The 14,076-nt window shown below is 45.9% G+C and overlaps 1 protein-coding gene across 3 annotated transcripts in view; it reads right to left on the bottom strand.

The window, feature by feature from the left end:
* Positions 1-14,076, bottom strand: part of LOC106584977 (EMI domain-containing protein 1) — a 67,806-nt gene that overhangs the window by 37,603 nt on the left and 16,127 nt on the right. For all 3 annotated transcript variants that reach the window (XM_014170674.3, XM_014170673.3, XM_014170675.3), the window contains exons 2-3: positions 12,535-12,648; positions 12,284-12,387 (exon numbers count right to left, since the gene is read on the bottom strand). In XM_014170674.3, the coding sequence (XP_014026149.3) occupies positions 12,284-12,387; positions 12,535-12,648 (218 nt within the window). The remainder of the gene's footprint in view (positions 1-12,283; positions 12,388-12,534; positions 12,649-14,076) is intronic.

Here is a 14,076-nt window from a genome sequence, read left to right as displayed (position 1 = left end):
CATGGAGAAAAATAGCACCTCCTCCCAGCTGCCCACTGCACTGAGGCTAGGTAACACGGTCACCACCGATAAATCCATGATACCTGGCTACCCCAACCCCGGCCAACAGCTCTGCACCCCCCGCAGCTACTTGCCCAAGCCTGCCCAGCTTTTCCTTCACCCAAATCCAGATCGCAGATGTTCTGAAAGTGCTGCAAAACCTGGACCCGTACAAATCAGCTGGGCTAGACAATCTGGACCCTCTCTTTCTAAAATGATCCGCCGCCATTGTTGCAACCCCTATTACCAGTCTGTTCAACCTCTCTTTCATTTCGTCCGAGATCCCTAAAGATTGGAAAGCTGCCGCGGTCATCCCCCTCTTCAAAGGGGGTGACACTCTAAACCCAAACTGTTACAGACCTATATCCATCCTGCCCTGCCTTTCTAAAGTCTTTGAAAGCCAAGTTAATAAACAGATCACTGACCATTTCGAATCCCACCGTACCTTCTCCGCTGTGCAATCCGGTTTCTGAGCAGGTCACGGGTGCACCTCAGCCATTCTCAAGGTACTAAACGATATCATAACCACCATCGATAAAAGACAGTACTGTGCAGCCGTCTTCATCGACCTGGCCAAGGCTTTCGACTCTGTCAATCACCGCATTCTTATAGGCAGTCTCAGTAGCCTTGGTTTCTCAAATGACTGCCTCGCCTGGTTCACCAACTACTTCGCAGATAGAGTTCAGTGTGTAAAATCGGCAGTCTCTATGGGGGTACCACAGGGTTCAATTCTCGGGCCGACTCTTTTCTCTGTATATATCAACGATGTCGCTCTTGCTGCGGGTGATTCCCTGATCCACCTCTATGCAGACTTCACCATTCTGTATACATCTGGCCCTTCTTTGGACACTGTGTTAACTAACCTCCAAACGAGCTTCAATGCCATACAACACTCATTCTGTGGCCTCCAACTGCTCTTAAACGCTAGCAAAACCAAATGCATGCTTTTCAACCATTCGCTGCCCGCACCCGCCCGCCCGACTAGCATCACTACTCTGGACGGTTCTGACCTAGAATACGTGGACAACTACAAATACCTAGGTGTCTGGCTAGACTGTAAACTCTCCTTCCAGACTCATATCAAACATCTCCAATCCAAAATCAAATCTAGAATCAGCTTTCTATTTCGCAACAAATCCTCCTTCACTCACGCTGCCAAACTTACCCTAGTAAAACTGACTATCCTACCGATCCTCGACTTCGGCGATGTCATCTACAAAATAGCTTCCAATACTCTACTCAGCAAACTGGATGCAGTCTATCACAGTGCCATCCGTTTTGTAACCAAAGCGCCTTATACCACCCATTTTTATTTTTTTTATTTCACCTTTATTTAACCAGGTAGGCAAGTTGAGAACAAGTTCTCATTTACAATTGCGACCTGGCCAAGATAAAGCAAAGCAGTTCGACAACATACAAGAACACAGAGTTACACATGGGGTAAAACAACATACAATCAATGATACAGTAGAAAGAAATAAGACTATATACAATGTGAGCAAATGATGTGAGATAAGGGAGGTAAAGGCAAAAAAGGCCATGGTGGCAGAGTAAATAAAGTATAGCAAGTAAAACACTGGAATGGTAGATTTGTTATTTGAAGAAAGTTCAAAGTTAAAATATAAATAATATGGTGCAAAGGAGAAAAATAAATTAAATAAATAAATAAAGTAGGGGAAGAGGTAGTAGTTTGGGCTAAATTATATCATCACTGCGACCTGTATGCTCTAGTCGGCTGGCCCTCGCTACATATTTGTCGCCAGACCCACTGGCTCCAGGTCATCTACAAGTCTATGCTAGGTAAAGCTCCGCCTTATCTCAGCTCACTGGTCACGATAACAACACCCACCCGTAGCACGCGCTCCAGCAGGTATATCTCACTGGTCATCCCCAAAGCCAACACCTACTTTGGCCGCCTTTCCTTCCAGTTCTCTGCTGCCAATCACTGGAACGAATTGCAAAAATTGCTGAAGCTGGAGACTTATATTTCCCTCACTAACTTTAAAAATCAGCTATCTGAGCAGCTAACCGATCGCTGCAGCTGTACATAGTCCATCTGTAAATAGCCCACCCAATCTACCTACCTCATCCCCATATTGTTTTTATTTACTTTGCTGCTCTTTTGCACACCAGTATCACTACTTACACACCATCGTCTGTTTATCTATCACTCCAGTGTTAATTTGCTAAATTGTAATTACTTTGCTACTATGGCCTATTTATTGCCATACCTCCTCATGCCATTTGCACACACTGTATATAGACTTTCTTTTTTCTATTGTGTTATTGACTGTACGCTTGTTTATTCCATGTAACTCTGTGTTGTTGTTTCTGTCGCACTGCTTTGCTTTATCTTGGCCAGATCGCAGTTGTAAATGAGAACTTGTTCTCAACTAGCTTACCTGGTTAATTAAATAAAGGTGAAATGTTTTTTATTTTTTTTAAATCATGAGGTTGCTACAAACTAGCCTATGAATGAACGTTTACAACGTAGGCGCACAGGTCGAGAGAAACATTTTGAGTAATCGAGGCGACAGACTGTGGCACATTCAATTCCGCCTTGCACACTCTTGTCTGCATCTAGCTCAGGGGTGTCAAACTCATTCCATGTAGGGCAGATTGTCAGTGGGTTTTTGGTTTTTCTTTTCAATTAAGACCTAGACAACCAGGTGCATCGAGCTCCTTACTAATTAGTGATCTTAATTCATCAATGAAGTACAAGAGTGGAGCAAAAACCCACAGACACTCTGCCCTCTTTGGAAAGAGTTTGACACGTGATATAGCTGATCTTGAATGTAGTCATTAGTCCCACAGTTGCAAACAAGAGTTTCTATTGGACAAATTCAAGTATGTTTATCCCTGTTTCGTTCCGTTTACTTCCATTTAAGAAAAGTTTTTCAACAGAATCGGCAGAATGAATACACCCCTGACCACACGCAAACACAGTTCACTTTCATAGCAGCCACATACAAACAGTATGATCACTTTGCTCGTTAATTCCTTCTTGCATCTATGTTCGCTCCTCCTCTCACCTTTTCCCTTTGCTTGTTGGCTTCAGTGCACAACACATCAGCTGCCTGTGACCAGACAAAAAAACTTTCCAAGCCAAACATTCATATCATAACCGCAACACACAGCCTACATCGTTGTCACCATATTAGCTAATGTCAGTCAACATAGCTACTAGAACTCACGAGTTAGTAAACCTGCTACAATCATGTAGTACAATGTACAGTTAGCAAACAGTTTAGCAGTTACACCGGCGGGCCCAGTGACAATAAATTAATAAAACGAAAAGCTTACCTTGACTTGAAAAAGTTTCATTGTTGGATAGCCATAGCTAGCTAGCTATCTTACCATCCCTCTCTGTTTGATCCAGGTGTTTGAGTAGGCTAAACTAGCTAGCAGCATTCACTAGCTAAGTGAAAGTGAATTTTTTTAAACTAAATATAGCTCTCTGTCTCTCTCTCACTTCTCCTTCATTTTTGAAGAAATGAATTTGTTCAAAACTGTTCAACTATTGTCTTCGTCTCTCTGTGAACCAATTACTCACCACATTTTATGCACTGCGTTGCTAGCTAATTGTAGCTTATGCTTTCAGTACTAGATTCATTCTCTGATCCTTTGATTGGGTGGACAACATGTCAGTTCATGCTGCAAGAGTTCTGATAGGTTGGAGGACGTCCTCCGGAAGTTGTCATAATTACTGTGTAAGTCTATGGAAGGGGGTAAGCTTTTGTACTGAAGGTTTTGTATTGAAGTCAATGTACCCAAAGGAGGACTGAAGCTAGCTGTCCTCCGGCTACACCATGGTGATAGGCTACAGAGTGCTTTTGAGGCTACTGTAGACTTCCATTGCAAAACAGTGTGTTTTAATCAATTATTTGGTGACATGGGAATATATTTAATATTGTTTTATTTCAAAATTCTAACTATAAGTTTCACTATTTTAACTATAAGTTTCACTGAGGATGATGGTCCTCCCAAGTCTGTGCCCTTCATTCTGTGCATGGAGGAGAGGAGGAGAGAGCAGAGAGGAGGTTTGTGTATGTGTGTGTGTGTGTGTGTGTGTGTGTGTGTGTGTGTGTGTGTGTGTGTGTGTGTGTGTGTGTGTGTGTGTGTGTGTGTGTGTGTGTGTGTGTGTGTGTGTGTGTCTGTGTGTGTGAGTGAGTGATGGCAGTATGATGGAGTCCAGAGGTCTCTGAGGCGTGACAGTGGAGGAGTCAGGACAGAGGAGGAGATATGAGCTCTCCTAAATGACGCATGTCTTCCACGCTCTATTAGTAGGTAAACAGGACTCTGCAGAGGGAATCGCTCCTCATCTGTCTGGCGCATGTGTGAACGTACACTCAGTGCCAGATACAGGGCTGTGCTGAGGAGGACTGTCACTGTCTCACATGTGGCACAATCCAGACGCAGACACAGACACGCACATATACACACACACACAGACACACACAAGACACACATGATGAGGGATGGGTCGCTCATGGGTCTTATCAGAGATCTTCACACTTCATCTATCGCCGCCACACCCTACTATAAATGCACAGCCTGTCTGCCAGCCAATCACTTTCATTTGGTCTCATATATCAGTCATCTGATCTTTAGAGACACGCTCCTATACCTTCCATTATTCCCTGTCCCACCCTATGAAGGGAAGTAATTTTCCCCCAGTCAAGGCATTTGGTTCCACAGAACCCGGAGGGAAGTAGTGTCCTCTGTTTTCTCTGATTGCTGCTCACAGAGCCAGGCATGTCTCCAATTAGCCTGTGTGTAAGTGCAGCTCATCCAAAAACCCCTTCTCCTTCTTCAGCCTCTTCTCAACCCAGAACTAACTGTCACCAGACCGCTTCTCTTCCTGACTCAGCACTACCTCCCTCCACCACGTCAGCAGCAGCCACTGAGGGGAGAGGAGTGGGGACACCAATGTGACTGCAACCTGAGTCCCCTCATCCATCCAGCGGCTCCAGGTTTGAAGGGCTGGGTCTTAGAGGAAGAGCAAGAAGAGAGATTTTGGGAGGTCCTTGAAATGAGGGGTCATAAATGATGTCATCACCACCTGTCCGTCCACCGCAGTCCAATGCTCTGTTGTGGTTGTCGGTCTGTCTGTGGTTTGGGATAAGGGAGTGTAGTGGTGGGGGGAGGTGTGGCCTGGGTTAGATAGCTCCTTCCTCAATCCCACCCCATTGGACCAAAACACTTTGAGTCTTTCTCATGTGGTGTCGTAATATGTTTTTGCACTCTTGTAGATGACAAATGTGCAACAAGACAATTAAGACTTCTGGGAGTACACAAAACCTCAAACAGATACTGCATATAAACAGAATGATACACAGCACCAACATAGCAACTGCTAGCATTGTTTACTTGCTGGTTTCATACTAAACATTCTGCCTTGCAGCATCTGGACACAACTGCAGGAGGGAGGGAGAAAAGAGGAGAAGAGGAGAGGAGAAGAGGAGGAGGGAGATTTCATTCTGATTCATATCTGCAACTGCCCAGGGCTTTAATAAAATAATAAAGAGATAAGTAAGAGAGAAAGAAAGAGCTGGCAGTGTGGAGGATTGAGAGGCAGCCAGTACTGACACACTGCACAAGGAGAGAGAAAATGGAAGGAGAGACACAGCAGACTGAAGGATAGGAAAGAAGAGGAATGATGATGTGAGAAGACAGGAGAGGAGAAGAGAGTGGAGAGACTGACACGGTAAGGTGAGGAGAGAGGTAGAAGATAGATTAAAAGAGAAGAGGTGGTATAGGGAATGAGTGGAGGTCCCTCTGTGAAAGAGATCCACAGACGGAGGGAGGGCAGTTCCATTGGGAGCCAGGCAGCGCTTGGCCAGGTGAACTCATCAGGGCTGTACAGTACATTACCACCAGCCCCCTGGGAGCACAGGCCATCCCCATCAATGCTGCCATTGTCTCAGACTCAACGACATCAAAACACAGAGACATATACCTCATGGCTACAGGAAAGCTATGTGTTCTAACTACTACATGTCACTCACTACCTCTGAATGGTGCCTAGGTGGGTTGAGGGATGGTAATTGGTTTACACTCTGGGGGGTTGAGGGACAGCAGACAGGCCTAGTGAAACCTCTGATGACATCACTTAGGATGTAGAGCAGAGACAGTTGAGGGCTGCAGCACCATACCACACCATGACTGACCTTCACACCGGTAGCTCCTCCTGAGAACTGTGCCTAACACAGGGAGATGAAGGGTGATGTCAGTAGCTGCACTGCCCCCCCCCCCCCCCCCCAAAAAAAGAATAGGATATTGGAGGGTTATTTTTTAGATGTCAAGTCTAGCTTCCCTTCCTCTTCCACCTTTCTTCCCCCTCCATTCTCCCTCTGCATCTCTCTGCCTCTTCCCATTGATAGTCCTTTGCTGTGCAGGGCCCTGAACAGAGCTACAGAGTGCCTGTGGGTTTACGGGTCACTCATACAGCCCACACAGGCCCTGTTAAACTGCAGGGTGAGAGGAAATGCCTCTGATTTATTGGGGACAGAGGAGCGCATAGTGTCTGCTATGGGGCAGGACTGTGTGTTTGTGTGGGTGCGCACAGCTTCACTATTTTCATCCCTGCAGCCTTACAAGTTCTAGCTTTGCCTGCTGGGTCCATTTCCCCAGAAGAAGAAGAAGCATGATTTTCAATAATTTACACCCCCCTAGGGACTCAGAACGGAGGCCAGGGAAACCATAAATAAACTGACCTGCACGCAGCACAAGGAATCTCACCCCTCATCTGACCTGTGGCAATAGTTGGTTTCCTCGAAAATATACTTCGAAATAGTCTAAAACAACTCTTTACCATTTCCACACTAACAAACGAGCACACAAACATCAACAGAGGAGCACGACAGAGGGGGAAACAGAGGGAGAAAAATGCTTCCTGTTTGCTTTAGTTAATTGATGGCTGGTCACATTGGTAAAATGACTGGTGTCATTTTATAATGAATGGCTGTTGTGACTATTCCCCACTGAGTGGAGAAGTGAGGAGCTAGACGCTCCCACCTCTAATCTCATCTGGGGCCCTCAGCTCCCCTCGCCTCAGCTGTTACCAATTTGGGCTTGGCACTTGTGCAGTGGCGGTTCTAGACCATTTCAACTGGGGGGACCAAGCTGGGGCCAGTTGTACTGTTAGAGGGGCCAGTTACATTAGACGTTATTGTTGTCATATCGTTTTCTTCACTGCATTGCAGGTATTAGCAGGCAAAAGACCATGTTCATAATCATCATCATTGCCACTGTCTAATAACGGATGTAAAAAAAGAACGATACCAAAAATTAGTTATGTAAAAATTATTTCATACTCCACATTTAGGGGGGCCACAAGGGGGTCCAAAATTGTTGTCACAGGGGCACTGCCCCCCCCCCCATAAAAAAGTGACTCTTAAATGACACAATACATTATTTACCATTCATTTTTATTGGGCACAACATCATCTGAAACACAACCAAAACTAGCTGCACACATGCATCAAAAGCTTGATGTAGTCATTGCGTGCTAGGAATATGGGACCAAATACTAAACTTTTGACTACTTTATTTAAAATAATCTTTAGGGTTGCTAATAATTTGGTCCCCTACCATTTTGAGAAAGAAAGTATTACTTAAGTAATTGTATTTGTATAAAATAATATAATATCCCAATTTTTGGGGCATGCGATACATAGCTCAGTACTTGAATTATTTATTTTATACAGTCATTATTGTTCATCTTTTTCAAGGGTGTCAATCATTTCAGACCCCACTGTACGTGTGAGTGTTCCAGTGGTTTTACAACCTGTTTATACAAACACAGAAATTGGGGGACCCGGGGTGTGTGGATGAGAGGAGGGAGAAGGACCACTTCAGGGACAGCTCTGGAAAATGGTGGCTTTATGTTGGGTCAGCATATTTTGTTTTTGACAGTGCTCCTTTTGTGTGGTCCAAGAGGAGTGGGAGTGGAGGTCGGCACTCAAAGAGAGGAACTGGCCTCGTGCAGGCCCCAAACCCGGGACCTCAAACCGGGTCTTTCGATTTACAGCTACTAGAAACTGCAGCCATTAAAACAGCTAATCATGCTTAACAGCTGTATCCTTCACTATACAAATCCTCAACACCTCGCTCTCCCACCCACCCACACACACAAACACACCAGCACCCACATACTCCCACACTCCCCTTGCTAGTGGCAAGCTGCAGCCCAGTGATGTTAAAAGCAAGGGGCTTAGAGTGTAGGCCTCTGATAAGCCACGCTGAGCTGTGAAAACACAGATTACAGTTCTGCGGCCTCTACCTCCCGGCCACGGCGTAATTGCGGCCCAGAAACCGCAGCCTCAGCTTGGCTGAGAGACATTGATGGGGACTCTCCCGCAGAGCATCGATAACCTCGCTAATTCAGCAAAACCTCCTCCCTAATGTCTCAATGTGCTGGCTGGCTGGCTGGCTGGCTGGCTGGCTGGCTGGCTGCCTGCCTGCCTGCCTGCCTGCCTGCAGCCCTCTCCTGAGATACTCTGCCGTGGTGGTGAGTTGCTTTCAAGTGCCTATCTCTATATATCAAGTACAGTCCATGATATCAACTGGAGTCTCCCAGTGTCGTCCTCACACTATATCCTCACATAACTCAGTCCCAGCAGAGGACAAGGACAGTACGCCATGAATGCTATCCCAGTTTATATGTCAGAGAGACTGGGATCTCCATTTGATGCAGTATTTTATACTGTAGGCACACTGATGTGTTTGACAGCTAGATTGGATGTCATAGTCTAGCCTGTATGGAATACATTTGAAATTCTGTTATAATAAAATTGCTATCTAAATGGGGTTTACTTTTGATAGTGTTATTTGGAAGGGTGAAGGGATATCCCTGTTATCTGAAAGCTTATGAAAGGGCCTCCATCAAGCTCATCGTGTTCCAGGTCCAGCAGTAAGACAATATCTCCCCAACCTCATAGAAAACAATTAGGACGTAGTAATTACACCACTGGTCTGGAATTTGAGCCAAGGCTTGAGATTGGGGTGGGGGCCTGAGAAACAGAGAGCAATATGAGGGGTGGTTTAATACAGTGTTATCTTACTCCACATTGATTCTCTGACTGTTTTTCTGTTACCCGCCTGTGTGTGATGTAATGTTTTGTTTTTGGAGCCACTGGGCTGGATCTGGTGGAGCCAACAGGCCACAGATCTCATGGGAACCTCTGATTGGACGAGAGAGTCTCTCAGGTGCTAGAGTGACCTGAACCCATCCAATAGCATGCGCTCACTCATGCTGGGTTGGTGCACTCTGCTCCCAGGGTCATTGGGACTGGGGAAAAAACATCAAGGGGCTCTAAACTAAAACAGAGATGTGTTATCTCTAGGTCAGACAGACCAGACAGTCAGAACCCCTAGTCAGCAGGCAGGGGAGCAGCAAGGGGGGGACCAAACTCCAAACCCCACAACAGGTCAGAGAGTAGACATATGTAATGGGACATAGGCTCAACTCAGAAAAGTAAGCGAATGAAAACAACAATACTGAGCACTAAGATTACAGCCAGCGCCTCACTGCTCTGCCTTTTCCTGAGTGAGGAGGATTGCCATCATTCAATCTCACCTCTACTCTCATCCTCCCAGTCTGCCTGTTTGCTGTGGGGGGGGGGGGGGGGGGGGGGTCAGTTAGGGTAGTGGTGCAGTAAAGAGGAGGTAGAGGTAGGGGAGGTGAAGTAAATGAGAGGATCATGCACATTTTCCTGTGAGAGGCAGACAGCAAACAGGCAGCAGATGGACAAGCACACAGCTTGTACTTGACCTCACACTCAATGAACCTGTGAGTGGCGCTCTAACTTTCCTTGACAACGCTATGTCAACAATTTGTACTATCCTATCTCCAGTCATCCCCATGTCGCTGGTGTTTTCTCCCTAAGAAAGGGGATGGGGGGGCTGAGAGGAGGGGTATCAGATTGTTTGCTGTCAGGGGCCTCTCCTACAGAGCGCCAGAGGCGGTCCTGGATGCTATCCACGGTGCTTCAGCGCAGCTCTCTCCGAATAGTAGCTGTCACTTCCACTCAACGCTGCCTGTGATCTGAGCCACCAGGAACGGCACTCTGATAAGTGCCTAATCCCACCATCTCTGTCCCCCCAGTCCTCCAGTCAAACCCCCACCACAGCCCTCCATGACAACCAGAGGGAATCTCCCACAGCACATAATTGGATAATTATTTTGACAGTGTGTGGGTGTGTCTGCTTTCCATGTGTGTGTGTGTGTGTGTGTGTGTGTGTGTGTGTGTGTGTGTGTGTGTGTGTGTGTGTGTGTGTGTGTGTGTGTGTGTGTGTGTGTGTCTTGGTAGCCTGTTTTCATCCATGCATGTATGTGTGTTTTTGAGTGTCTTGTACCCTGTATCTGAGTACGTGTCAACATGTGTAAAGGGTGTGCTGGTGGGAAAAGTGGAGTAATTTCTCCCAAATGAGGCTCCTTTACAGCACCCAGCAGCAGGCAGCCTAGAGAAACTGTTAGCTCACCTGGGAGGAGTGGGCTGGTTGGAGAGGGAAACAGCAGTCCCGGGTCAACACCACTGAGAACTCAAAGTTGTATCATAGTAAAGGGTTATTGTAATCTGTGTCACAAAGCTCAACGATTTACGGTTCCACCCAGAACACTAACAGCCCAGAGTCCTGGGACAAACAGTCACTCCACCCTGTACCCCAGACGAGGCTGAGACAGGGGGTCAGCCAGCACCAAGGGAAATCATTAGGCTCTGTTCTGTTCTGTTCTGGGTGAGAGGGGTGAGGAGAGGTGTGTGTGGGGGCGTGGTCGCATGGACGGGGGGAGCTACTGGAGTTGAAATGATCAGAAGAGCAATAACAGAGAGTTAGCATGGTAGAGTATGACAACATACTTGCAGCTGGACTATATAACTCTAAACCACAAAAAATAATTGACCTTACGTGCTTCAATGACTGTGAAGTTGGACACGTAAAAACCTAGAAGATTAATAAAATGGAGGCTGTTGGCTCTGTCCTAAGATCCTGATGTGAGGTTTTCGCAAGACCATTGGAGAGTGAGAATGTTTTGTTATGATGCAGGCAAACAGAGGGGTATCCTAGTGGAAAGTACCAAACACTTGAGTCATATTACTCATATATTAGTTCCGAGGAACTCCTAGGAGACTAACACAGTGGGGAACTGGGAGTACTGGATAACACAGAGATAGATAGAGACCAAGAGGTGTGCTGATGGAAATGGGGAATGGAACAAAGACAAAGATACATTATTGAACTTCAGATGAAGTCAGAAAAGATAACTTGGAGACAGGGAGAAAGGGATGAGAAAAAAAGAGAGAGAAATTAGAGAGATAACAAACCAGAGTGAGAGAACGTGAACCAAACGACAGAGTGAAAAGAGAAGTGAGAGTGTGGAGAGACGGAGGAAGTGGAGGGGAGAGCCAAGGCATCCTGGCAGCTGTCTGGTCGTCACGGTTTCCCCCTCCACCCCACGGCTCCCGCTCAGAGGCGCGTCAGAACCAGGCTCCAGGACTCCAGGACTCCACATCCACATGATTAACTACCTCAGCCCTTAATCACTCTCACATCCTGGGGTCTCTCTCTCTCTCTCTCTCTCTCTCACCAAAACCTTATGTCCTCATTGTTCTGCTTTTTTTAATTTAACCAGGTAAGCTAGTTGAGAACAAGTTCTCATTTACAACTGCGACCTGGCCAATATAAAGCAAAGCAAGAAAGAAAAAAAAGAAAGTCTATATAAAGTGTGTGCAAATGGCATGAGGAGGTAAGGCAATAAATAGGCCATAGTAGCAAAGTAATTACAATTTAGCAGAATAACACTGGAGTGATAGGTGAGCAGATGATGATGAGCAGATGATGGTGTGTAAGTAGTGATACTGGTGTGCAAAAGAGCAGCAAAGTAAATAAAAACAATACGGGGATGAGGTAGGTAGTTTGGGTGGGCTATTTACACTATGTACAGCTGCAGCGATCGGTTAGCTGCTCAGATAGCTGATGTTTAAAGTTTAGAGTTGTGAGTTGTGAGCACTGCCAGTCAAGCAGAGAGAGAGAGAGAGAGAGAGAGAGAGAGAGAGAGAGAGAGAGAGAGAGAGAGAGAGAGAGAGAGAGAGAGAGAGAGAGAGAGAGAGAGGAAATGAGATGCAGAGAGGTGAGAGAAAGACACTACAGGGACCAGAAATGAGAGAAGTACAGAGACATGCTCAACTGGAGAAGATCTGAGAAGTCTGTAAGTGCATAAATCCCTCTGTTGCCCTCTTACCTTTTTCACATGCAGTGCCGCTGTAGCCTGGACAGCACTTCCACTCTAGAGAGGGGATGGCACGGTACACCACCTTATAGGAGGGTCTGACCACTGTCCGGTAGCTGAGGAACACACACGCACAGGCCAATGTCACAAAGAGCGTAAGGAGGAACCAGTTCTTCTGATCGTGTGGCTCATTCATCAAGCTGTAGATGAAGGGTGTGTTCATGAGGTTTCGACATGCTGTGTTTTGGGTTAGAGAGACTCACCTGCCCCCTGTGCATCCCTGTGGCCAGCGACATGTCTGGTAGACACGCTGCATGGTTGTCCCATTCTGCACCTGGCACGTCACTGTCTTAGTGACCGTATGGGGACACCAGTTCCTGAGAGAGAGTGGCGAGAGGGAGGAGAGAGAGAGAGAGGGGGACACACACAGAGCAGGTTTAGCACGCACACTCAAAGTCAACAAGACAAAAAGGAAGGTAAACATGCTATTGGCTTCAGTTCTCCTCCACACCTGTTCTACAAAACTACAAGCAACAGGTGGTCATATCATTATCTGATTAAACACCCACACACCCACAATATATTTCTCTCTCACACACACACATACAGTACCAGTCAAAGGTTTTAGAATAGTAGTGAAGACATGAACACTATGAAATAACACATATGGAATCATGTAGTAACCCAAAAAGTTTTAAACAAACAAATATTTTAGATTCTTCAAAGTAGCCACCCTTTGCCTTGATGACAGCTTTGCACACTCTTGACATTCTCTCAACCAGCTTCATGAGGTAGGAATGCATTTCAATTAACAGGTGTGACTTGTTAGAAGATAATTTGTGGAATTTCTTTCCTTCTTAATGCGTTTGAGCCAATCAGTTGTGTTGTGACAAGGTAGGGGTGGTATACAGAAGATAGTCCTATTTGGTAAAAGACCAAGTCCATATTATGGCAAGAACAGCTCAAATAAGTGAAGAGAAACGACAGTCCATCATTACTATAAGATATGAATGTCAGTCAATCCAGAACATTTTAAGAACTTTGAAAGTTACTTCAAGTGCAGTCGCAAAAACCATCAAGCGCTACGATGAAACTGACTCTCATGAGGACCGCCACAGGAAAGGAAGACACAGAGTTACCTCTGCTGCAGAGGATAAGTTCATTAGAGTTACCAGCCTCAGAAATCGGCAATTAACTGCATCTCACAGAGTTCAAGTAACAGAGAAGACTGAGTGAATCAGGCCTTCATGGTCGAATTGCTGCAAAGAAACCACTCCTAAAGGATACCAAGATGAAGAAGAGACTTGCTTGGGCCAAGAAACATGATCAATGGACATTAGACAGATGGAAATCTGTCCTTTGGTCTGATGAGTCCAAATTTAATATTTTGGTTCCAACCGCCATGTCTTTGTGAGACGTAGAATAGGTGAACGGATGATCTCTGCATGAGTGGTTCCCATCGTGAAGCATGGAGGAGGAGGTGTGATGGTGTGGGGGTGCTTTGCTGGTGACACTGTCTGTGATTTATTTAGAAGTCAAGGTATACTTAAACAGCATGGCTACCACAGCATTCTACAGAAATACGCCATCCTATCTGGTTTGCGCTTAGTGGGACTATCATTTGTTTTTCAACAGGACAATGACCCAACATACCTCCAGGATGTGTAGGGGCTATTTTACCAAGAAGGAGAGTGATGGAGTGCTGCATCAGATGACATGGCATCCACAATCACCCAACCTCAACCCAATTGAGATGGTTTGGGATGAGTTGGACCTCAGAGTGAAGGAAAAGCAGCCAAAGAATG

The sequence above is a fragment of the Salmo salar genome, chromosome 24 (assembly GCF_965601325.2).
Source record: "Salmo salar chromosome 24, fSalSal1, whole genome shotgun sequence".
NCBI classification, from domain to species: Eukaryota; Metazoa; Chordata; class Actinopteri; order Salmoniformes; family Salmonidae; genus Salmo; species Salmo salar.
The sequence above is the reverse complement of the archived record's forward strand: the minus strand, read 5'-3'. Positions and strand labels throughout refer to the sequence as shown.